Source organism: Siniperca chuatsi, linkage group LG14 (genome assembly GCF_020085105.1).
Source record: "Siniperca chuatsi isolate FFG_IHB_CAS linkage group LG14, ASM2008510v1, whole genome shotgun sequence".
Classification (NCBI taxonomy): domain Eukaryota; kingdom Metazoa; phylum Chordata; class Actinopteri; order Centrarchiformes; family Sinipercidae; genus Siniperca; species Siniperca chuatsi.
The window spans coordinates 9645579-9672331 of record NC_058055.1 but is presented as its reverse complement, the minus strand read 5'-3'; the positions used below and the strand labels follow the sequence as shown (position 1 = coordinate 9672331).

Below are 26753 nucleotides of genomic sequence, written 5' to 3'. Positions count from 1 at the left end.
AAGTGTGTAGCGGCCTTTCAAGTGTGAGGCAAACACGTGCAGCCATAACGTCCCATCGCTTTCTTTGACATTAATTTTACATGAGTAAATGGCTGAACTGCCTCCCCCTCCGTATGGAGGAATAAACATGAGCGTCCACATTTATATTTGAATTTGTATGCTGATTTGAAGATGAAATAATTAGACCAGAAACTTTGGACAGCTCTGCTAAAGATAAATAACCTCTGGATGTGTACTGACACTTAGAGACGTGTTACACTTGAATTAATTGGAACTTAATGCCTTCATCCTATTTCCCTTTTGCTGTGATTACATATTATGTTCTTATAATTGTAGACAATTCAGTCTTGATTTAAATGATCAGATCTCCCTTAAAGATCTGTTGACACATTTACACTATAGGAAGTTATATACTGATGATACTGGCTTTTGTTTTGCCACACTTGTCAACAATTTTGCACCACAATATGAAAAACACAGTAAATAGCCAATGTGGAAGATATCAGTGTCATTAAAATTTCTGTGAATGATCTCATTTTAAGGACCATATTCTTCATTTGTGGCTTTGGAAGACAGCTGTTGAAATCCAATAATATTTCATATTTATTGGCTTCTTTCAAGTGTGTGGTTTATTATTGTATTATTATTGTCTCTTCAGCCATGTTTGATCAATGGTAAAACACGACACCTTATTAAAAAAAATATTTGTGTCTTGAATAATGTATTTTTTTATTTTAATAAATTGTATCTCTTATTTATCAGCAAAAAAAATGTAATTGTAACATGGTTGGAATCCCAAATATTACTGGCTATCTGATGCTGTCATGAAGAGCAATGTTGGCCACTCTGCTTTGAAAATGGTCATGTCTCTTTAAATATTCTTGCAGTAATTCCTTGAACATGCATATGGCCATAAAAAAGAGATAAGGCTTGAAGTCATCCACACAAACATGGGCAGAAAAAAAAAACTTCCCTGGGATTTTGAATTATACAGCAGCAGCTTCCTGTATTTTACACCTGCAGAGAGGGAAGGATGCTCTGCTGAGTGCAGAAGACAGAGCTTGGCTGGAAGAGCAACAACAAGTTCCCTGCATCTCTGCTTTTATTTTCCTTTTTCACTTCTTTTTCCCTCCATTGGTCTTATATCTATTGTTTCTACTAACTAAGAATGCTGTTGCACATCCTGTGTATGGTGTGGGCTTCATCTGTCATTTTTCTACAAGGCAGGTAAGAGACAATTTGAAATTGTAGTAGATCAAGCTTCCTGAACTTATTTGTAGGAGAATTCTGTAAATTGCTGTTTGGTTAGCTATTGTAATGCAAATGCCTGTTTGTTTGGCAGTGTATTTACGGAATTTAAAATTATTTGACAGTGGCAGTTTCTGCTTCTTTGACCAAGAGGCATGTCAACATTACTGTTCTCTTAAAGTGAGAAGAATCATGCATGAAATATTTTGTAATCCATAATTAAAAGACAACAGTTCCGTTTCTAAGGGAAAATGTTCATTAATGTAAGATGCAGGATTATACTGAACAGACCAAAAAAAAAAAGAAGAAAAAGCTTGTGATTGATTCTAAGTGATAAGAAGTGTGCCGAAGTAATTTCAAAGATGATGTGACTATTTGAGCTGGGTCTTTGTATAAAGATGTTTAAAAATAGTTTAATACATTTAATCTGAATACTGTTCAGTACCTTTTAAATTACAAAATGCATGTGATGCCAACCAGTAAAACATTCTTCAGCTAAAATGACAAATGATATTGTCCATCTTTAGTACAAGTATTAAATATTAAGTTAAGAAAAAAAATCTATATAAATATGTCAGTATATCTAGAGTTGGTTGTCCCGTCACCTTGCAGGTCTGTGGTCTGTAAGGAGATGAAGCTCCCCAGCAGGGCAGCCAAGCCCCCCTCTCCATCTGACTTTCTGGATAAGCTGATGGGACGCACATCTGGTTATGACGCTCGCATCAGACCAAACTTCAAAGGTAACATACTGTGGCGTGCAGCGGGAGGACCTCCTCTGTCAGGACAGGTGTGAGAAAGGGCGCTGCTCAATTTGAATTCAACAATCAGGGCAGTGAAGCAGCACAAATCATTCACAGATGGGTCAGAAAGTGAGAGATGCTGCAGGCCATGATGTTTTCACACACGAGCCTTGTTTTTTTGTCATGTGTTGTTACTGTTTTTATGCTGACCCACAGCCTTAGGTTATGATATTTTTACACAGACTTCTCTTTCAGATTGTGTTTTTCTTTTGTCATATATGTGCAGTTACCCTCGTATGTTAGCCCACAGGCGTATTTCAGTCTAATCTTGATCTCTCGTTGTGAGTGAAGCCAGCAGATTCTCTCTGACATACTTCCCCTTCAATCTCGGGGGTAGCATTTCATATATATTTCATACTTGCTCCACATCCTTGTCAGCGCATGCTGGGTAAATCCCGGCTGATTATCTATAAATACACTAATGTAACTAAAGGAGAATCAATAAATGAATGCCTCTTAGGAAATGAGTCACTGAAATATTTAAGGTTGTGGTGGTCGACAGATGGACTACACTAATGGGAGCGTACTGGAAATGACAACACAATTTCATGCTGGTTATCTTGGATAATCAGGACATAGTGCATGTGGCACATTATGAAGAGAACAAGCTTGATGTTATTTTGCAGGAACGCTCTGCTCTTTACCGGCTTCAATACTTCATGCGGTCTCCTCAGTAAACATCATCATTGGTGTTTAAGAAACCACTGTGACTATGATGTGTGATGACAATCTGCTTCTGTCAGGTCCTCCCGTCAATGTCACCTGTAACATCTTCATCAACAGCTTCGGATCCATCACTGAAACGACTATGGTGAGAATTTTCTTTATAATCCTCAGTGGTCGCACTTTATTCAGATGATCTGATGGTGACAAAAAACTCAGATCATCTGGAAGATACTACCGATGAACATCTGCTTTTAACATCTGATTGCATCAAGTGCATGATAAAGATTTCAGCAACAAAAGTAACTACAAGTGGCAATTTTGGCCTTCTACATTATAATTACCTTAAAAATAGCAAATTTAGCATCAGAGTCTTATAATATGGACATTAGTGAAGTCGAGGTTTTACACTTTATTTCAGCAACGAGTGCACTCTACTGTATCTGTCATCTGTATCAGTGTAACTGGTCTTCCACTATGGTTTCAGATGAAGTAGACCTGCTGTTCTTTCATATAACTGCTGATTGCACCACTAGAAAGCTTCTGACTTACTGTACAGGATGGCAATAGCAAGGAAAGGTGAGGTTTTAAACAGTATCCTGTAAGACTTCCTGATGATATGCTCTGCACAACAATTGTGCTGATCATCTCAGTCTTTCAAAGTGTCACTTTGATAGGAAAGACTGTAAAAGTGATGCCTAAAACAACTATTCAGGTGTCTGTAGTAGTCAGTTTCATAGTTATATTATTGTTCAATATCAGTGTCATGATATTGTCTCTGCGTTGTAGGTTGTTCAACATGTGCCACTCAAAATAATCGCTCCTACTCATATAACTGCACCACTGATTCTTGTCACAGAACTTAAGTATCATGTTTTAACAGTGGTGGAAGAAGTACTCAGATAGTTTACTTAAGTAAAAGTAGTAATACCACTGTGCAGAAATACTCTGTTAAATACTCAAGTAATGCGTAAACTTCAATGTTGCAGAACGATTGGGGTTCATTTTAACTACTTTATATACTTCTGGGAAGCTTAATGTATAAAAATATATTATAATTTGTTGATTATAATTTGTACTAATATAATCAACAATATTCTGAATCTGAAAAGTACCTAGTAACTAAAGCTGTCAAATAAATGTAGTGGAGTAAAAACCACAATATTTCAGTCAGGAGTGTAGTCCAAATTTGAGGCAGAACTATTTAGGATCTGTTCCAGTGCCATTTATACAGGCTGGGAGACACACATACTGATGATGTATGTGTTCTCTTGAGTTCATAAGGTTAATAATATTTTAATGTATTGTAATTTAAATATTTAGTAACCCAATTTGTTTCTTAGCTATCCCTAAACATTACTCATTGAAAACAATGAGTGCAGACTAATGAGTCATGTATCAAAACTGATTGATTTTATTTAGAGATGTTAACTGTCCTTAAAAAGGCCTCAGCTGGTTTAACTTGCTGCCAATGCAGGCCGTATGTTATTTGGACAACAGAGCTGGTGAATGCTCATTTATCAGAGGCATCAGGCTCGTTGGTGTTTATTCATTTGAAGCGTTTCTGGCTCTTCTCCCTCTGTTTGGAGAGGCCATTTGGTGCAAGTTCCATGATGCCTAAACATACTGTCATTAGATTACGACTACTTAATGACTGTAAACACCATCTTAAAAGTTCATTACATAATGTCAGCTATGATTTTCTCATGTCTCTGTCTCTGTCAAATAAGGGACTATTCTTTATTTATGAGGCCCATGCTGAGTGTTTTTGAGATGGTCTTGATTTTTTAAAATTCAAGTTTAGAGTTAGGAAGACTCATGCATTTTCTAAAATACGTCTAGGGAGGGCCATCAAATTTTAATTGATGATGATTGTAAGTGGAGTTTTCTGTCGTTCAGGTTATGAGCACTGAGGTCTGTTTGTCAGTGTATTTTTTTAGAGTTTGCATGGGCACAGAGCTCCTCACCTGCTGAAAGATGCTGCAGGTTCATTTGCTTCTTGCTGTTCACTTGATCTTGGTCCTCTCACAAAGTTTATTAAAATGAGACCATAATTAGATGCATAGACATATACAAAATAGTCCAATGTTACTGAATATGTCCGACAAACCTATACAATCTCAATATAATTCTACTATGGCATAATTACACAATTTCCCGTCGTGGCTATATATTTTGTTTCAGTCATTTATAACTATAACTAGTTTAATTTCTAATTATGACTTAATTCTATAGGACTACCGGCTCAATGTATTTCTGCGACAGCAGTGGAACGACCCTCGATTGGCATATAAGGAGTATCCAGATGACTCTCTGGACCTGGACCCTTCAATGTTGGACTCCATTTGGAAACCTGACCTGTTCTTTGCAAATGAAAAGGGAGCAAACTTTCACGAGGTTACAACAGACAACAAGCTGCTTCGGATATTCCAGAATGGAAATGTCCTCTACAGCATCAGGTGACCGTTTTTCAAAATTGTGAATCTGGCAGAGTAATGCACCAGGATGTACCTCTATCAGACGTTACAAAGCCAGTTCCATGGTTTGTCAAGTTGCCAGTTCTAAATATATGGTCCAACAACATGTTTGTTTCACTCCAGTTCAGTTCGGTTGTCATTGTATTGTCCAGCAGCCACTCTGAATAAGTTCATGTTAAACAATAACTGCAGGCTAAAACAGAATCAGGTCAGTAACGTGGCACTAAAGCAGTGGTGAATTGTAGCGTAATGGTAAGAAATTATCACTAGAGTATAACAAAGAGGAAGCCATGTTTAAAGCTCTATTAGCAATTCTGTTAAACATGACAAAACAGTTGCTTCTCTGCTTACTGAACCTTAAAAGTAACCCTTAACTTTAGGGGACCACCCTGAAATGACCAACTAGCTAGATTAACACTAAGCACATTACACACACACACACAAACATATATATGCCCTCATTCTTTTACTCACATATGGCTAACCACTGTATCTCTGGATGACACTGAACCAGGATCATTCCCTTTCTTCCTCTCTGCAATATTGCTCATTTGTGTGAGATGCTTCACTTTGTCCTTGCAGGAATAATGAGAAGAAGGGTACTTAAAATGAACAGTGAAAGACATCATGACTCAACAAAAAGAGCTGTGCAACTCAATGCATTAGACATCAGTAAAGTCCATGCCAACACCTCTATTGAGGAATGGAATGTTCTTTTTTGTCAATCTTGAGCTCTATGTCTTGTGAGGGGGGAAGCACTCTCCTATTTTTACTGACTGTGGTGCTGTGTTCTCAGCCCACTTTACATCAAGCCCTCCATAAAAGGCTGACATGTTGTCAGTCAGCACCTGTCAGTCCTTTGTGTGGTTTGTGTGGGGCGCAGTGGAGTAGACAGATGGAAAGGAGGACAGGTGTCAGAGAGGTTGGAGCTGCTTGATGTGACCCTTAATGTAGGGTGAGTGTGCAAAAAGGGTTTGAGTGACACATAATCAGGACATGGCTGGTGCTCCAGGCTTAGTGCTGTGGGCTAGCTGGGTATCCAGCTGGGATGGAGTATGAGGGTATCACCTTTTTTACTTTACACACCATTCCAGTACCATTATGGTGTTGCTGTCTCTGTTTTCCAGGCTGACACTTACCCTTTCCTGTCCCATGGATCTGAAAAACTTTCCCATGGACAGCCAGACATGCACGATGCAGCTTGAAAGCTGTGAGTTAATCTTTCAAGACAGTCTTGAAAACATTACACATAGATTTTGTATTGCATACCGTATACCTTCTCTCTGTCTCTCTTCTAGTTGGCTACACCATGAATGATCTTATTTTTGAATGGCTGGATGTGGGAGCGGTGCAGGTGGCTGATGATCTGACGCTCCCTCAGTTTGTGCTGAAAGAGGAGAAAGGCCTCGGTTACTGCACCAAGAACTACAACACAGGTACATGACGTGTGACGACCTGCCAACCAACATCCTCGATAGATGCTGTCAATCAACTTCTAATAAGACTGTCAGTTTGTACCTGTATCTCCTCCTGTGGTTAGGTAAATTCACCTGCATTGAGGTCAAATTCTACCTGGAGCGTCAAATGGGCTACTACCTGATCCAGATGTACATACCGAGCCTGCTCACTGTCATCCTGTCCTGGGTGTCGTTCTGGATCAACATGGATGCGGCTCCAGCCAGAGTGGGACTGGGAATCACTACAGTGCTCACCATGACGACGCAGAGCTCTGGCTCCAGGGCCTCCCTGCCAAAGGTCAGACAGTTTGGTTTGTGACACTTTGCAGTAGAAAATGCAAGTTATTCATTGTTTATTATAAATCGTGGTTTCAGGAAAAACTGGTTACTAGATTGAATGTGTGCATTGAACTTTTCTAATTGACTCATAAGGACAAACCTTCCAAATATGAAGCTGGCATGGGACAAATAGAAGTGCTGCATCATTGTCATTTATTTATTGTTATTGGGAGCAGAGATGGTAATAATTCAAGAAAGCAAACGTTTAAAAAAGCCTATAAAATAAAAAAGACATTTGCAGCACCCAGGTATGGCTTTCTGACTGGGCAGGAAAACAGCTTTAAATTGAGCCATTTTAGTTTTTGATCACAGGTGTGTAACTATTTGTTCCAGTCAATTCAATCCCAAATTTTATTGATGATGCATTGAGCCCTAATAGGTCTTTTAATGCCCTAGACATTGAAATAGACCAGAAAGGTTCACAGGAAATGGTTGAAAATGCAGTAGTGGAAGAAGTACACAGATCCTTTTACTTAAATAAACATAGTAATACCATTATGTTAAAATACTCCACTACATGTAAAAGCATGACACATTTTACATTTTACTGCAGAATTGCCCTTTTCAGAGTGTTAAGATGCATATATTATAATACTGGATAATTATTATTCTAATTATTGATACATTAACATGCATTTTGATGCTGTAGCTGGTCACGGTGAAGCTAATTTGAACTACTTTACTTAACAGTGCACTATATTTTAGAAACTGGTCATGTTTTGTTTGTAAAAATCTGAAATCTATAAAGTAGCATCTTAGTGACTTTCCACTGCTGAAAAAAACAAAAAGAAACATAAAGAGGTAGAGCAGATGTTTTGAAATCATTTTCAATCTTTTAATATCAGTGGTGGAAAGTAACTAAGTACATTTTCGAGGTACTCGTACTTTACTTGAGTAATGAGTATCTTACTTTTGATACTTCAAGTATGTGTTGTACTTTTACTTGAGTAGAATTTTGAATCTAAGACTTTTACTTGTAATGTAGTATTTTCATAGTGGAAGTTTACATCTTCCACCACTGTTTAATAACAATGAAGATACACAAAGTAATCTAACATGTAACTCTTGACATAGAGTTTGTAATTCCATCTTTCTTTCATGTCACTGCCCAGCATGACACAAACGCTATTGTTCACTGAGTGATTTTACGGATTTGATTTTCATGGTTTCGCAGGTGTCCTATGTGAAAGCCATAGACATCTGGATGGCGGTGTGTCTTCTTTTCGTGTTTGCTGCACTGCTGGAGTATGCGGCCGTTAATTTTGTTTCACGCCAGCACAAGGAGTTCTTCAGACTGAGGAAGAAGCTCAAAGAGCAACAGCGGCAAAGAACTGTGAGTGCAACCCACCCCCTCAGCCCCTCGGGCGGCTGTCACCTGCTATTCCCTGCGCCTAGCTATGCACGAGCTACACAACTCGGCTGCATGTTGCACTCCAGCCAGGGAAATGCAGAAAGCGTTGACCTGTAATTAATTCAAGCCATCACCTTATTCCATTGTTGGCTGAATGTTCTCAGCATATTGTTGCCTCACTTTGGATCGCATGAAAAGGAGAAAAGTAGGGGAGATAAAAGAGGCAAAACCACATTTGAATAATATTTAATAAATATTTCTTGAATGAAGCAGTGTGAGGGCAGCTGCAGGATTCATTAATACCTTGGAATATTTATAACACAATACACAAAACATCTGCTTGAATCCTTTGTACTTCATTTGTTGGGATTATGCAATGCCACTGAAATTTGCTCTGACTACATCTTCAAGCTACCTCATTTCACAGATGATGGTTGCCTGTTGATGTACAAGGTGTGAAACATACATGCAGCAGAGCAAAGTGTGTGTCGTGGCTGCAGACTCTTCGATCAATGCAGTCTGTTTGATGATTACATTTATGTGCTGCTTTTTCTTTGCCCCATCAGCAGGCAAGTGGTGACAGTAAGGTGAAAGGAAATAACATGTCAGGCAACAATGCTCCTCATGGGAACGTAGCCCAGCAGTGCAATGTCTGTGCCAGGGTACGTACTGTCGCCTTGTTCGGTTTAACGCCAGCCAATCAGTGGCTCAAAAAGAAAGTATAGCTGTGTGATTCATACTGAGAGCAGTCAGTTATTCTGTGCTGTGTCTTTTTCTTCCAGGAGGAGGAGCTGGCACAGCAGGGATTACTCTTCCAGAGTTTTGGACTTGCACTGTCAACAGGAAGTGCTCCGGAAATGGATGCAACACCAGTATTTGCTGATTTACCTCCTGGCTTAGGTTTCTATGACATACGCAGGCGCTTTGTGGATCGCGCAAAAAGGATCGATACTATCTCCCGAGCTCTTTTCCCCATGAGTTTCCTCATGTTTAATGTCCTCTACTGGCTTACCTACAAAGTTCTACGACATGAAGACCTTCTAGCTACACTGTGACAACACAACGACTGAGGATCATAAAGACACTGGATACCTTTAATTTAGCTCCCTTCACTGAAACATTTACAGGCTGAGTTCTCAGCCGAGCCATGCAAGATGCGTTGTGACTGCATATCCAGTGCCACTGGGAAATTCCATGACATGGAAGAGTCCATCGGTTTCTTTTAATTTTTAATAATTCCAAAGAAATGCACTTTTTTTGGCACTAATTCTTTATGCATTACACGTCAGTGTACAGTATGTGTGTACAGTTGGCATCTTAAGTATTTATTATTAAGTATTAGACACTTTTTTGGAAACATTTCTGTATGTGCACTTACTGTAGCTTCACATATATTTGGACTGCAGCACACCCTTACCAGGCCTACATTTTTTATTGTGCACTAATTTTACTGGTGTCATGGTCAACAGTGTCCAGAGCTACAGGTTTCATATCACAGAGACAAAACATTTATCACCACAAGCAGGAATGGCACTTTGAAACAGTGTTTCTCACCTTAACTATGCTTTCCAGACCAGGGAAATACATGAATCAAAACATTTAGTTTCTGCAGAAATCTAGGATTAAATGCTATTTTTTATGACATGATTATTTATCAGTTCAATTATCCTGAGGCCTGCACACTGAGAATAAATTGTCTCTGTGTATTGTTTCTTAAGAAACAAACATCCCTGAAACTCTTTGTTGGTCAATATAAAATAAAGAAATGCTTAAGAAATACTGAATCAAAGTGTAAACTTTCGTATGTATGATGACAGTTTTTAAAAGATGTGTTCATTTTGATGATATGTAATATGAGAAAATGTATTTTTCCTCTGCAAATGTAACAGCATGCCAGGAATTAAACCAAATGATTACACTTGATTTGCACACTTTATTATCATGATATTTAAATGTTCAAACTATGACTTGCCAGAAGCATCGAACCAGCACTGAACCAGTTTTCACTAGATTTGTCTTCCCTCTAATACTTTCCTCAGTCAAGGTTATTCTCAATAGTCACTCTAAAAGTGCAAATGTGCAAAATGCAAATAACTGTCTTTTGAACTGTCCCCATGACTTGCACAGTACCTCACACTGTATGGGTTTTTAACATATTGCTAGATTAGCATTTCTCTGTGCACATGCCTGGAGACTAGGTCCATCTCTGGAAACCTAGTCTGATTTTAAAATTAAATCTTGTCATAAAATGAAGCTGTCATATTAATATTTAATTTAAAAAGGTATCTGCCATGTACATACAGTAGGAGGAGAATGGCTGCATATATCAGCACTGTGAGTCTGCGTGAAACAGTAATGGGCTCTTTTTCTAAATAACAGTAAAGGAATGATGAGAGGTTTCTTGATACTGAACTGTTGAAGAGTTTGCAGACATCGAGGCACAAATACAAAAATAACGTTTGATAACAAAATACCTGTTTTTTTTTTTACAAAGGACTGTGAGATTTCTATAGTTGTTGAAGGGAATACATACATCATTACAAAGAAATTGTCTCACATAATATCACATTTTATCTTGAAAGATACATTGTTTGTGTTAATCATTTGTTCTGTTACATTAAGCTTGTCTTCATCAATCACACAACTATGAATCTTGGAATCTGATCACAGACAGGAACAGAAACTCAAGAAAGTTTGTTACATTTATATAAAAACACCTTTGTTTTGGCTGCAAAATTAATTGCATCTTTTGTATAATGCTAAAAATCTGAGACTTTGTGTCTCTAGCCACAAGAGGGTGCTGTTCGCTCTTTTATGTCCAATGTGAGCATTGTTGCACTATGCTACACTTGCCCACATAGTACAGTGTAAGAGACTTTCCTTTTTACTCACTGTTAGGGGAGGATCTCTTGCTGTTTGAGATTGACTTTTACATGTACAGGTATTTATATTTCTGTGGTGTGATATTAACTTGCAAATTATTAGTTACTTGCACAATATTTAAATGTGTAATGTCTTATATAATAATTGTTCTTATTTTTCTACATTTTTGAGTGAGGTTTTGAATTGCTACAGGCTGTGCCAAATGTCAGCCTATTATATGGCTCACTAAGTGTGAGTTAGCTGTTCTAATCCAGCCCAAAAACCTTTTAGTATGCATTTACTCTTTGTTTGACTTGTCAAAAACAAGCAATTAAGCCAGATCCACACATTAAATGAGAGGGTGATTTCACTCACTTAGTAGTGTCTCAGGACAAAAATTGTAGGCTGGTTCTGATAGACATCTTAATTATAGGGCAGTTAAGGGAGGATTTTAAAAAATGATATTAAAAGGATGGAAGGAGGGCAGACATTGAGGAAATACAAAGCAATATAACCATTCCACACACAATATTTAATACCATAATGACTTACTCTGCCTGCTGCTCCATCCAAACTTACTAAGGAAAAGTGCTAAAATCTTTTGGTGATGATGGAATCCTTTCCAAGTGATATGTCTCTATGTTTCTTGAATGTAGGCAGATAGAGGGGGATTAGTTTGGAGTGGAATAGAACCCTGGCTATTTCCATATGTGTAAGGTGGTATTTGTGATGGGATATAAAATTAAGCAAGCAAGATACATAGCATATGAAATATATCACACAACACAGAAAAATGTAATGCAAGTTAAAGTATGCAAAAAAAAAGTGTTATTCCTGATGGAAGATTCATGTTGCACATTACTCATTTGTGCACATGTATTCTGATTAGAATATTAATTTGTGCTCCTTTTGGCACAACAACAACAACATTCATTTTTTTCATTCGACATGTGGTAAAATATTTTACAAATGAATTAGGAATGTTTGAAGACAGAAATATTGAATTTGCAATAAGTTTGTTTTCCTTTTTGGGAGTGGGGTTGGTCTCTCCGGGACCCTCCACCAAAGTGTCCACTGGCTGGAGACGTGGCAGCGCCTCCGGTCATATGATTTTAGTTCATACACGAACCCCACCCCGTTATTCCCACCCTGAAAAGATTTTTTTAAATATCACTTGTCCGTTATTTTAGTGTTAAGTGACGTTAAACATCTGCCAAAATCGGAAAAGTCCTGCAAAATATTCCCTGCATAAATCAACCCAAATACTACACAAGGAATTTAGTGGCGGAGTCCACCCCAAAACAGTGCCATTTTTAGACGTTTACTGCTGACGTTTACAGAGGCTTCAAATAGCTTCCGTTTTACACTGGTAGTGATTGGACCGCGCTGTACTTACCCAGTGAGCTAACACAGTGGTTGAAGTCCGACATTCTACACTTCAATGGAGGAACAGCCCAAAGATCGGGCACAAGAAAGGCAACATCACCACTACGGAGAGGACAGAAACTCTATTCAACATACAACTTGTCAAAAAAATGATCAGAGCCACTTCCAGCGCCAGCATCAGGAAACGCAGACGAAGAAAACAGGTTGGGCCATCCGGAAAAGTGAGCTAACGCTTGCTAGCCTTAGTCAGCTAATGTCAACGAGCCGACTAGCATTTGCTAACCAATGTGTTAACTCCATCGTGATTGAGGGCTTAGTCTGTTAGCTAGCTATTTATTCAAACAATATGTTTTTGCCCGGAATAATTTGAGAAACGTTACAGCTGGTGAGTAGCTGATTAGACCGATAGTTGGCCACTGTCGGTCCAGAAACCAACCATTAAGTTAGCTAGCTAGTTGGCTAGCTGACGTTGCGTGACAGTTGTCGCTGGTGGTGGTTTGACATATCGGGGATTGACCTTGTGCGCCGGTTTCAGCACCCATTTTTCTTTTGCAAATGCAACTAAATCATTTCAGAAAATCCCGCTGGGTCACCATGTGTTCTAAACTCATTACTTGTTATATGTGCATGACGATTCACCTTCAACAGTAGTCAAAGCTTTATCTTATTCATGTCAGCATGCTTGTGTCCAGTTTAGGAAAACGAGCCGGCTCCACTGGAATGTTCTCTGCTGCCATTTCCTGTCGGCCATGTTAGAATATCACTGCGAGCTAATGCTATAGTTACCTGGCTAGCTAAAAAAAAAAAGTGCAACCATGATACTTTGCCGTACTGGCATGTCGTCGTCGTCTTTTGCCTACTTGGGTCGCTGGTGTTAGCCGGCTATATTGTGGCACAACCAACTAGTGGTGCCAGGGCATGTTAATGCCAACGAGTCGCTGGCTAGTTGACATTAGCCAACGCTAGCCATCTCTGGCAGGCCTGTTGCATGTCCAGTCAACACAAAGCCACGCAGCAACTCGATTATGACCACTTGATAAAGATATGGTTTGCTGCAGCTGAACAGACAGTGTAACCATCGACCTTACGTTTGCTGATAGCTATGTTAACACGCTTGCTTGCAAATGAGCGAGAGCCTGTCTACGTATAATAAGAGAAGCGAGGCAGTATGCAGAAGCTTGTGTGTGCTGTGCCCACAGACATGAGGGGCAGCACCATTGAATGGGAAGCCCCTCATTGACAGCAGTTCCCATGCCTCTGTGCAATGCATATACCTATTTGTGGTTCACTGCCAGTCCACATGTATTTCATAAATGCTGCTGTTCCTCCTTTTACATCTTGCAACAACTGTTCTTTGATGTCAGATCAGATATTCTCTAGAAAGTTAATCAGCCAACAGTCCAGTCCGCAGCTGACAGTTGGGGGGGAAATATGATATTATATGTGTGTGCATAACTGGTTAAATACAGTGAGCACCAAGCCCATCTTGGAATGTGTTAGGAGATACGTTTTCAGGCAACACTATGAACAAAAACAAGCAATGGCATGAATATTTTCTTCTCTTCTCAGATATTTATCCTGTCTTTGTCTCACTGCTTGGGATAAAGGTTGCTGGACAACTTTCATTTGATAGCTTTCTTAACAACATTGACTGCTGTGATAATTTATCAGAAAAGAAAAAAGTGCTATGAACACAATAAATGAATTGTTATCATTCATCAGTTATGATGCATATTTGTGGTTTGTATAGAAAACACTAGTTGTGTGGATAGCAGATACACATTTTTATCACCAGATGTGCAGTGTGGATAATTCATACTTGGATTAATTTTGAATATGAGTTGCATACTAGCATGTAGCATTTTAATAATTTTTCAGGTTTTGTGACGTTTGAGTCCTATATTGCTAATCACATACTTTACCAAACATTTGGTATAGTAGCCTACCCCAAAATGGCTTATGTAAAATCTTAGCATATGTGTTATTTTCTGTAAGTGGGAAAGGTCAAATGAATTGACACAGTGTTTTTTGTACATTGCTAGCAGTTGGGGCAGTTTTCTGCAAGGTAGTGGAAAGAATAGTTCAGGTGTTCTATCATTTCAGTATAAACTGATTTTGTTTCCCCTTTCAGGCAGTAAAAAAGTAAACATCAGTGAGGAGGAGGGGGAGAAGAATCCACATCTGTCTGATACGGTTTGTATGTCGCATCCCCCCAACAGCAATGGTAACAGACACACAAGTAATACAAATGTGAAGCAGAAGTCAACACAAAAGCTGTACACGACTGTTCCAAAAGTGAGCAGCAAAGGACTGGACCATAAGAAGACTATGGACCTTAAAAATGACAAGGAAAAGGCTGTGGATTTGAATCATCATGAGGGCCAACCTTTGGATAAGAAAGACTCTGTGTTGCTTCAAAATGGCGTTATAAACTGTGGCTTAATTACAAATGGCTATTCTAGCAAGGACAATGATGGCAGCGGCTCCGAAGGTGGATATACTACTCCGAAGAAACGCAAGGCCAGATGTAACAACGCCAAGAACACTGATAATGTGATAAGAGAAAAGGAGAAAGACATGCAGCAGGGCAACACTACACAGGAGCATGGGGCTTTTAATCTTGAGACAACTGAGAAGGGAGTGACTTCCAGACTTGATGGCTTCAGAGCCGCCCATAAAGTAGAAGCTCAGTCAGCAGCTAAACGGGCTGTTGTGACAGAGGCTTCAATGGGTGAATCTCTGAGGAAAAACTCTGATGGCAAAACAGTTGGCACCTTTGGTAAAAAGACTGAGGAAAGGCACAAAGCCAAGCTTTCCTCACCTTCAAAAGAGGACTCATGGACTTTGTTCAAGCCCCCTCCAGTATTTCCTGTGGACAATAGCAGTGCTAAAATTGTTCCCAAGATCAGTTATGCAAGTAAAGTAAAAGAGAACCTCAATAAAGTAGCTCAAGGTGGAGGAGAGGCACTGCCTCCTCCTGTCAGACTGTCACAGGTCCCTATGTCTGCTATGAAAACTATCACCTCAGTTAGCTTTACTAATGGTCCTGTTTCTGGAAATGGAAACGGCTGCCCATCAGTGGGTACCTTCTTTGCTCCTGCTGCTAGTAGTATTCCATCAGCCCCATCTATCCCAAGTGGCGAGAATGTAGCATCTCCTTTGGAAAGTAACTGTAGCTCTACAACAAGTCCTGTAGACGGAGAAGCATATGAGCTTAGAAAGTGTACTCTTTTAATTTATCCTTTAAATATGCAACCTGTGCTCCCTAGCGCTCGTCACCTTGACCCACCGGCTGCTCAGACAAATCAGAAAGCCTTGGGAGATATCTTCCAGAATCAGTGGGGGCTTTCCTTCATCAATGAGCCCAACTTGGGGCCAGAAGGAGGAAGTGGCCAGGTGCCTGTAGAGGACAAGACTACTGTGGTCACACCTCAAAGCGAGTGTCAGGTTGTTGCAGCCAAGGCTGCTCAGCCCTGCTTTGATGTTAGCCCATCATTCTTAGAGCCTGGCACTTTGGCTCAAGACCCTGAGAAAAGGACTTGTGTCCCTTGCAATGTGTCTAATGCTTGTTCTCCTGCTTGTGTGATGAGTGTGGAGGAGAACAAGCTGCAGCCATGTGGCCAGGAAAAGACAAAAGTTGAGGCCAAGGGTGCAGGTTTTGCTGTGTTGGCCCCCAGTAAAGACATCGGTGCTAAGCCTGCACAGGGCCAGCTAACCACTTTGTTGTTTGGTTCATCTAAAGAACAGGCCCACTCTAAAGACATTGGCAGAAGGTGTAGCTGGGGGTCCTTTGATGTTAAAGCTGCTGTCACTTATCACACTAAAGGTAACTTTGACTATCTACTCTAAATTACGTTGTGTAACCATTTAAGTTGTAATCCTTAAGGTTTAGTTCCTGATTGATTTGGCGACACCCGTGGTTATTGGTGGTAACAGCAAACACTCATTGAGCAGCTACTTTGTCGGAAATCAACAGAAGAGCAACTGGTTTAACTGTTTACAGTGCCGTCAAACAAGCTAGCATTGTTTTAGTAAAGAAGTCTGCTAGTAATAATTGCATCTGCAATCTGATTTCATGCTGTGCAAGGCACGAGTAGTTTTCCTCATGAGCGCAGGGCACTGTAACAGGAGTTGGTCACCTTTGGTCACCAGCCTGTCGCCTGCAACTCTTCATCTAACAGCTCGCTCAGGCTGCTCCCACTTGTTCCATTCTTGCCTTGCAAAAATTAAAAATGATCCACTGACGAATACATTTAGAAAATGACAAATATTTGATGAACAAATATGGTTGGCACTAAACTCTGACAAATACATTGTCTTGTGACTGCGTCACAGTAAAAGCCCTGTGTTTCGACAGTTGAATACTTTTAATGTGAAGCATTAGGAAATGTTCGGTTTGCAGTAACTTAATACAGCTCTGATTTGACAGTGGGAGAGTGAGTGATGGTATTGATGAGATAAAATTACAAACGTTAAGGCTGTATTACATGCTGCATCGTTTCCTGTGAATCCATTGTGCGTGTGAAGGCCATTTGAATCCAGTGCGGGAATGGCGGACTCTGCCATTAACAATGAAAACTAATATATAGAGAGGTAATTACAGAATGTAAATACATTGAATGGCTATTGCAGAAAAATGCAATAGTATCAAAAACAGGGTTTGAAAATCTTAAGGATTATAACTTAAAGCACCGTCAAGTCTCAAGAGATTTGATGTGCCCAATGTTTGAAACAATAAATTAAGAAATAATGCTTAAGTATGTCTTTTTATATGTTTTTGGAGAGATCAGTATTGCATTTTCTGAAAATGTTCTTCGTGACCTATTAAGATGCTGAAATAATGTTTTTCCTTCAACAGAAATGGAATCCATTTTCAACTTGCAAAAACAAGGTAAACTAAACTTACTCTCACTGTTTCCTAACCTGTATTTTTAGACATGTTTAGGCAGTTCAGTTTTCTCAATTAGAATTACATCTAGAAACGTTACATATTACATTGAGAAACGATTCATGAAAGATATCGCTGTCTAACATTCATAATGGTGGCCGGACCTGAAGTTACTTATATTCATAAATGTACAGAACCAAGTGCATTGGTGTTTTTGGTTCTGATCTAAATGGGATGTATGTATTTTTCACTTAAATCAATTTTACAGAGCACCTTATTGTGAGCTCTATTACTTACAGCCTGTCAGAATACTTATTTCATCAAAAATGAACTGCTTGTGCAGCTCTTGCGGCACATAGTCAACATCAAAACATGGAGGATCCTGACTAAGCTGTAAACATGCTGAATCTAAAGATTGACATCTTATCTATTACTGTTAATGGAGTTATACTTACTCCTTCTACGACCTTCATATGAGTAAGATGGTCTGGTAACATTGTGCCCATGACAGTCGCCTTACCATAATGTTTCTTCTTTTTTTTTTTTTTTGTGGTTGTAATCAAATTATTTTGCATGTAGATCCATTGACTGACTTTTAGTTCATAAATACTGGTGACGTGCTTAGAAAGATTGTTGCTATCACATCTTGCTATAAATCAATGACATAACGTCTTGCTATAAATCAATGACATGCACAAATAAAATGTTGTTCTAGTTGGGCCGTGTGGCTGCATGTGCACAGGGCTGCATTAATGCCTTCAACAAAAGGCCATGCGTGTTTTATTACTAAACAGCAGAAACATAAGTAACCCAAGGTAATCATCAACAGAGACTGTTAAAATGACTGAGTGTGACATACTGCTGGTGTATGGTCCTCTGGTATTGCATTCATGCCAGCTGGCAGGTGGAATACAGCAATTTTTCCAAACAGTCTGTTGATATCAACACAGGCTTGAGTTCAGTGATGTTTGAGGCTATGTTAGCTAAATATCCAACCACAAGCTAGAAGGAAATATGCCATTATTACCAGGGCTGGGTATTGTTTGAAACCTTTTGATACTAGTGCCGATAGTTCACTTTCCCATGCCAATGCCAAAACGGTACTTTTTGACTTTTCAACAAAACCAAAGTGTTTTAAGTAAACGTTAAAGGGGATCTATACAGTGTTTTTTTTTTTTTTTTGTTTGTTTTTTGTTTGTTTTTAAATCCTTATTTATCTTATACTGGCCCTTTATGCAGACCCTCAGTTTATCCTTTGTCTGAAACAAGCCGTTTTAGCTCCTGTCTCTTTAAGGCCCCCCTCCCTAAAAGCCCACTTTCTTCTGATTGGCCAGCTCCCTAGAAGCCTGCCCCGGTGCTTGTGAACCGGCTGCACCGCCGAATTTACGGTTTATCAGACCATAAATGAGACAAGAATTAGGTTGGGAAAAACGATAGACGCTGCCAGACTGGTGTTTCTGGGAACCGGGCCTCACTGATTACTGTACAAAAACACACAACTTTTGTAACTTTATTCACTGATTTTGGTGAAACTGGAGTATATATTATGGAGAAAATATTTTCTGGTTTTCCCTCTGATGTCCTTCGGCTTTTAGCTTAGCTGACTCTGCCCGGACTGGAAGCTCGGAGCCCTGAGTGAGGTGTTGGTGTTTACACTGCTAGCGCAGGAGCTTTGGACCGCCGGGAGGAGGAGGTTTTTGGACCTGGGCTACGAGCTCCCAGTCCGGGCAGAGTTGTAGAGCTAATGGGACTCCTAGCTGCGTGGCTAACTGAGCTAACGGCATCTACAGTAAGCATTTGTTAGCGGTTACTTTAGCAACAAGTAAAGCTAACTGTCCATCAAGGACAGTAGTCTCGCGAGTAGTCTCGCGTAGCCTATCACAATGCTTCGTTTTAGCGCTATTAGCAGAACGGTCGAATAACAGACTGAGCAGGTGGATGGGCGTGTCCCTGTACTTCGTGGGCGTGCTGTGCCTTGACCAGATGATGAGCAGATGAGGTTTAAGGACATGTGCACGAAAGTAAAAAAAACGCTGGAAAACCTAGTATTCAGAGCAGTCTGAAGCCTGGGCTTTTTGCTCACAGGGATTACTTTTACCTCCATTATTTGAAACTTTGGTCACGTTTTAATATGAACAACCAACATTGCAGCTTTTTAAATAAAAAAATATATATATATATATATATATATATATATATATATATATATATATATATATATATATATATATATAGCCTAAATGAAATATACCAAAAGTTTGATTTAAATCAGGATTATCTGTTGCTTGTGTTCTTTTGTGAGTTCAGACCCAAATTCCTAACATCAGTGAGACTGATATCATGTTGAATAATCTAACCTGTTTCCTCCTTTCTTCCCCCTCTGCTGTAGATCCAAAAATAGTAGTGGTTTATGATGAGACCAAGGATGGACCTGACCAGTGAGGTAGATCGTCTACAGTACTTACCTTCTTCTCTTCTGGGTGCTGCAGTTATCTACCTTGGAAATCATAAATCCTGTTGGACAGATAAAGTGACAACTGTGAAAACATTGATAGTTTAGCATGACAGATTTTCCTTGGAATCTCGGGTGGAATAACAGACTTCTTTGGGGGCATCAGACAAACGCACACACATACTCTGGAGGGATGTTAAAGGAGTTGATTGGTGCCTCTCCAATAGACACGTACAACTTTTGAGCTGCGATAGTCGTTTGTCTCATGACTCTTTTGGATGATGTTTGGGAGTTCAACAAAGGAAGGTGTCGTGTATTGCACCTCCCTAAGCCTTTATCCTGTTGAACTGCGGCAGCCGTAAGTCTGACTATGGGATGCCTCAGTCATTTTCTTTCTTCACGCATTCAAATGAGTTCATTGTAGATATGTTAGACATTATACATACACATCTGTGTGCAAGCTTGAATTAATCGTGGAAGAAAGGAGAACACACTTTGCAAAGAATGCCTTGAAGTTGTTGAATAAAGATCTGTTAAACTGTAAGTTAAGTGGAATCTCGTAGGTGAGGCCCCATCCAGGAAGGGAGAACCTTGTCTTAAATCAGAGCCCAGAAATGAAATGCTTGCTTTTCTTTTATACTGTTTTTGTCTGACCTAACATGAGTGTTATCTGCACTGCAGTATGATCCCAGAGCACAGGTACAGAAATGCCTAATTTGAAGGAAAGCTACTGTACGCCCCTTCATGTAATTGTTTATTACAGATGTGCTTAAAAATGTTTTAATCAGGTCTCCGTTAAAGGCAAAACCTTTTTAATCTTAAAGCTTTTCATACGTGTCATGCGGATTGTTATGAGGTCAGCACAGACAATTCTTAAATTCAGATTTGTATACCTTCTAATATGTGAATCCTGAGTTTAGGAATGAACTGAGTGACACTGCTAAGCAAGAGACATTGCAACCAATAAGGTCTTCTGCGTTTTGTGCTATTTGTTCAGCAGCAAGACTCAGGAAGTCCATACAGATTATTTTGCCTGCTTTTCTGTCTTTGTAAAAACAGTTCAATTCTTCTTGTCAAAGGAACATGTGTTGCATTTTATGACTTAGATTTTTTGTTTTTTTCTGACTCAGTGTTTGATCTTTCCTTTTCTGTCTTATGGCATTGTATTTCTTGCATGTTTACTTGTGGAAATGAATGAGTCAGAGGTCGCTCGTCATAGCCACACAAAGATAACAGTAACAACAACAATTGCAATACTAATCTAGGTTCCCCCGACTAGCCACTTTCTCAAACTGTGTTGAAATGTGAAGATGAGTTGTACTATTATGTTTTACTGTGGATAACATTTTACAATTGCAAAGCAGTGTGCAATAACACCGTGTGATCCACACAATGTGTGAAATGGGTTATATGGAGCTACAAAATCATCACCCAAGATGCTGGTGTGGCCTGCAGTTCATTTGTTTGTTCAAAATGTTTAAGGTGCGTTTTCAATTTGTTGCACAAATGCTTAAGTGATTTTTGCAAAAGAGCTCATGTTGAAAGATTGAATTAAGTCTAGGGAGCCCAAATTTGCTAACTGGCCAGCTGTGACATCACTTTCATCACCATCTCCAAATCAGGATTGGTTTATTCAACATAACGAAGGAACTGTCCAGGTTTCTTTTCTCTAGATATGATTTGGTTAATGTGTGGATTAATAGCACTTTATGTAAACTAATTGCTTTTATCTTTTAATTGCTAGAGAGATCTATATGTACTGACAAAAAATACTCATTGAAAGAATGGCTCTGGGCTGTTACTTTTCAGAAAAAAAACCAAGTTGATGAATACAGAATTATTAAATGTAACTCAGGTAGTGTTGATAAAGCCATGACTATGTTGAATATTGTTTTTGCCAAATGGCCTCCTCTCATGTCATGTTCTCAAATTGGAAATGTTGAATTGGAGTCCTATCATATGATGTTGTGACAAAACACCAAATAGTTACTTGAGGAAAAGTGTCATGGCATGCATGGTGCTGTCATTGATCATTTTGGGCTCTAAAAATAGAAGTTGACCTGTTAACTTTCCCCCTTTTAAAAAAACAAAAAAAACAACAAAAAAAGCACATTGCTCCATGCTCCATTTTCTATGTATACTAGACTGTAATCTTGCAATCTTTGATGGTTGATTTTCTCCCTCATGTGTTCATAGTGAAGCACCTCTTGATGTATTATTGCTGAACATCAGTGGTGTTTCTGTGAGGTAGCTACAATCTGGGTAGGAGCTTTCAAGTACACTTCTTTTCACTGTGTCCTGATTAGGCAGCACTGCAGCTTGTACTGTGTGCAGAGAGGGAAAGTCGTAACTGCAGCCAGTTGTCTTGACATTTAACTTCCATGCCTAATCTCAGTCAGCTCTCTGGTATTTAAAATGCTTTGTTGTTTTTTTGGCTTCCATTGTACAGCGCGTGATGGATGAGCGTAGCATCAGATAATGCCCTCCGAATAAGAATTGTATCGGAGCTGGTCAATGAGGAAGCAAGGGTGTTTGAGGAGATATTGTCCATTAGCATTTAGACTTATGTTTTTCTGTACTTGTGGAAAGTGACATTTAATCTGTCATAAAGTTACACAAAACTCGCAATTTAATTTCTTCCGATTGCTCGTAATCCATAGACAAAGTGACATAATCAGGTTCCCATATGGTAAATGCCAAATTGTTCAAAGCATTATCAGTGGGGCATCTATAGGCTTCTAAATGTAAAACAGGGTGATCAAAATGAGTAGTATGTGACGTTACTGTAGTCTTACGACTTTTTTTCTTTATTAAATAATTATTTTAGTCTTTTTTTTTTTCCCTTTTTTTTTTTTTTGAGAGGATGGTCCTGTACAGGGAAATTAGAGAATCTCCCATCCTCCCACCCCGAGGGTCCTCTTTTTCAAGCACTTAATACAGCAAAAAGGCTATGTTGAATATGCATTTATAAAAATAGAACTATTATTTAGCATTGTAGCCTGCAAACCAAAAACAGGTTCTTGAAGCTGAGTAGATGGTTAATCAGTGATTTTGGGGGGGGGGGTTAAGTGACTGACAGTTGGTGTGTTGAGAAAGAAAAGCCTGATCATGTGGAGTTTATATTTTCACCCCCTCAGGATGTGCAATCACCTCAAGGACGATGATGCAGGCTTCCAGGTGACGAGTTTGGCCTCGTTGTTTTGTGGGCGCGTGCATAGCGAGTTCTTCCTATTATATGCAAGTTCCTCGTATATTTCAAAATCCCCCCCTGTTGTTTCATGTTCAGGTGCCTGTGTGAAAAAATATACTTTTACAGCAATTTTGATTGTTTAAATCTGCTTCCAGCATATATCCGTGCCATTTTGTCTCTTTTTTTTTTTTTTTTTTTTTTGTAACATTTGCAACGCTGTTTAAGTTTTCTTACAGCTAATCCTACTTTCTTCTTTTATGCGACATGGACGCAGCTGAAAGCATTGAGCATTTTGAGCATTTTATGTGTTTTGAAATTTTCATGGCTTGTGTTCAGATTTGTGTGACCTAAAGCCAAAATCAGTTTGAATGGGACGGATGAAAAACTCTTGCTGGTGTATATTCATGCCAGTCCATTGTCAAGTTAATGTCTGAAGTAGCACATAATTGAACTGATGTAACAAATTAATGTTTTAACATATGTTTTAAAAACTTATTTTTTGAGTTATAACCCAGTTTATCCATAGTTGCACAAGTAGGATGAGACTAAAATGAATAAATGAAACAGAAAATCAAGATGTCTCATTTTTGATGAGTTTTAGATGATTTAGTTACTGATTAAGGCTGATGTAGACCTATTTTCCTCCAATAGCACCAATGTTAATATATTTGAAGTTACTCTTTTCCAGCAGATTTTATACAAATTACTTTAATTCATTTCTTCAAATAGTTGTAATGGAGTGCTGAGCATTGAAACATACTGCATCCCAGAGTTCCTCTTAATATATTTTTTATTTGTAGTGATGTTGATCATGTTGTGAGGGGGAGTGTGGTGTTAATGTGCGGTTCAACAACTCTGATTCTGCTTTCGCCAAAGGTACACTACTCAGATAAAAATTCAGCTACTGAATGGCAAACACACAGACGGGGGACGTTGATGTCATAACCAGCTTCCAGCTCGGTTTGGAGGAGTTTTTAGGGAAGACACTACTGTAGCAGCTGAATGTCACTTTGAGCGTGTTATTATACGGTGGGAGAGAGGAGAAATCTTAAAAGAAAACAAATACCGAAAGTGCTGCTTCTTCATCCAGTAATCAATCGTCTGTAATGGGAAATGCAGGACTTGGTGTTTGTGCTCAACTTAAAAACTGTCCCTCCTTTTTAACTGTCATTGCCTCTTCTGGAAATGTTTTGATTTAGGGGGCTTTTTTTTTTTTTTTTTTATTCAATGACACCTGAGTGCTACAGTGTTTATGAGGGGGGTGAAGTAAACAAGGGCAACACGTGTCTTTACAGGATTCAGTCATGGAAAAAGGTGATATGTTGTGCCGAGTCATCTTTTTGTTTGTATCATCTCAAATGGCTGTTGTGCTTGTTGATGCTTTTATTGTTTTTGTTTTTTGGTCTGCTCCTCCTTGTTTCACTTTTACATCTCTTACCCCCAAAAAAAAAAAAAAAGAGGCAATAGCATTTCTTCATAAGTGAGCAGTCAGATTATTAAATTTGTTTTGAGAACAGAAATGTCACATTACAATGTTTTTTTTTTTTTTTAAAGCATGATAACAACCCTCAAATTCCAAACAATGTAATCGAGTCAATAAAAAAAAAAAAAACCTCCAGTGTTCACAATTTTAGTTTCCATTAAAATGTTGAATTTTCATGAAGAATTTGGTGTTTTGTGTGTGGTGGTGTTTGGCATTTTTGCTGTCTGATGTTGGTTGGGATTGAAAAGCTGTCACTGAGTATATTGGCTTGTTTACCATGACAAATCATCTTTATATATTAATAAGCTCAAAATCTTAAACCCGGGACTCTCTTCATGACAAGGCCTCAAGATCAGGTAATAAAGCAGGACCCACCTCAAGGCCCTTATCATGTCAATTGATACTGTGCTTTAGCAGTGGTGGAATGTAAAGTACAATGTTGAGGTACTTGTACTTTACTTAAGTCTTCCTATTTTGTGGTACTTTATATTTCAGAGGGAAATATTGTACGTTTTACTACACTAGATTTAAGAACTTTAGTTACGTTACTAATTAAGATTTTTCATACAAAATGATTTTTCATTGTAGTCTTTGAGTCATAACCCCTTATTTTCTCAAAACATGAAAAATCCACCAGAGGACTAAGAATATGCCAGCCTGTTTTCAATGCAAATCAATTTCAAGTACTTTCTTAAAGTCAAGTTTCATTTTTCCAGAAGTCTGGTGCAGTGATGTGCCTTATACTTTCTTATTGAGGATACAGTCAATCCTTTAGACAGATTAATTTGAATTAAGACTGAACTGCAACAGTATATAAAGTAGTTAAAATTAGCTTCACCTCGACTGGCTACAACAGTAAAATGCTACTCACACAGTAACACATCAGTAATAATAATACAGTAATATAATCTGTTAATGGCACTATGAAATGGGTCATTCTGCTTTAATTTATGGTACCCTTCAGTACATTTGCGAAAAATAAGATTTTAATAAGCTTAAGATTTTTAATGCAGGACTTTTACTTGTAGCAATATTTGCACATTGTATTAACACTTTTACTTAAGTGAATGATCTGTATACGTTTTTTTTAGTGGTGCATATTCTAAAATAAATGTTCAAATAAAGTGTACTTGAAATATAATAGATTTAAAAATAAATTAGCACATACCATAAGTCTGGAGCATTTAGAGGCCCCTGGAGTTCTGGGGCCCTGGGACAATTGTCCGCTTTGTTAGTTTGCCTGTCTGATAATTCAGCTTTAATAATTTCTGATAATCTATGATGAATATGTAACAGTTAAATCTAAAGTATGAAAACAGTAGCTCATGTTGCATATTGATTTCTTTAATGTCTTCATTTTGTTTGACTGTAAATGCGGCTTCGAAAGACAAAATGTCCAATATATAAACCGTGCTGACAAATGATAACAGCAGAGACTCTTATCATTCGTTGAGTCTCATGGAGTAAAAATTTTCAGTAATTTGGGCGATGCTGAGATTTGTTTACCTTGTTATTTCATGATTATTTAGTATAACCAACCTACAGCAAAATCTCAGTGATAACATCAAATCAGATTTAGCCATCAAATGTGCCTTGCTGTTTTTTTAAGAAGTTTTGCAACTTGTGCAAAAGTTAGCTGTAACTAACCTTTTTGGTTACCAACACCAACAAAAACTACAAATCAAATTGGAGGTTTTCTTGGAAGTGCACACATCTGTTTCTTGGAAGTCCTCTTTTCTTTTGACAGCATATGTTAGGAAATGTTCCTGCTCAGTGATGGATGTGTTCACAGCCACTCTGTTCAGACAGGCAGCTGGAGCAAGGACAGCATTGGTGGAAGCATAATGAGCTCAGCTTGATCAAAAGGCCTTGGAGAACTGCTGTACCGTCAGTGAGCAGAGGTGCTGATTGTTGTTCAAAGGCGCCCTCTTGTGGATGCAGAATTAGTACACATTGACTGAGTCACTACAAAACTAAAGAGATGCTGGTTTAATCATCTTTTGATTTCATGAGCAGAAGATGTATAACTCAGTGCAGATTTAATTTGGTTATCCAAACGTTCCAAGTCTTTAAAAAATTACAAATCAAAGTTTGAAACATTTTTTTTATAAGATCTTTCTGCAGTATTTGTAAATAAATTGCAGTATAAATCAATAA

General features: G+C 38.6%; 2 protein-coding genes and 1 long non-coding RNA gene across 5 annotated transcripts; 2 read left to right on the top strand and 1 right to left on the bottom strand.

Annotated features, from left to right (window-relative positions):
* Positions 1–710: 710 nt before the first annotated feature.
* Positions 711–10903, top strand: glra4b (glycine receptor, alpha 4b). Of its 2 annotated transcripts, none has more exons than XM_044221494.1 (10): positions 711–1227; positions 1861–1988; positions 2792–2859; positions 4947–5170; positions 6316–6398; positions 6487–6624; positions 6729–6943; positions 8159–8317; positions 8905–8997; positions 9118–10903. In XM_044221494.1, the coding sequence occupies exons 1-10, from the start codon at positions 1169–1171 to the stop codon at positions 9388–9390; spliced, it is 1440 nt and encodes a 479-aa protein (XP_044077429.1). In that variant the 5' UTR covers positions 711–1168; the 3' UTR covers positions 9391–10903. The 2 variants fall into 2 exon arrangements, with proteins under 2 accessions (XP_044077429.1, XP_044077428.1); XM_044221493.1 differs by having other exon boundaries at positions 8902–8997.
* LOC122887867 lies at positions 1888–14708 on the bottom strand. Its single transcript, XR_006380626.1, has 4 exons — positions 13223–14708; positions 6804–6934; positions 6458–6575; positions 1888–2023 (listed from the first exon to the last, which is right to left on the bottom strand). It is a non-coding gene; the product is annotated as an uncharacterized LOC122887867 (long non-coding RNA).
* On the top strand, positions 12464–24779 carry nufip2 (nuclear FMR1 interacting protein 2). 2 transcript variants are annotated; one of them, XM_044221491.1, is made up of 4 exons: positions 12464–12804; positions 14715–16409; positions 17442–17474; positions 19861–24779. In XM_044221491.1, exons 1-4 carry the CDS (start codon positions 12639–12641, stop codon positions 19911–19913), a joined length of 1947 nt encoding a protein of 648 aa, XP_044077426.1. In that variant the 5' UTR covers positions 12464–12638; the 3' UTR covers positions 19914–24779. The 2 variants fall into 2 exon arrangements, with proteins under 2 accessions (XP_044077426.1, XP_044077427.1); XM_044221492.1 differs by having other exon boundaries at positions 12479–12786.
* Positions 24780–26753: the final 1974 nt, after the last annotated feature.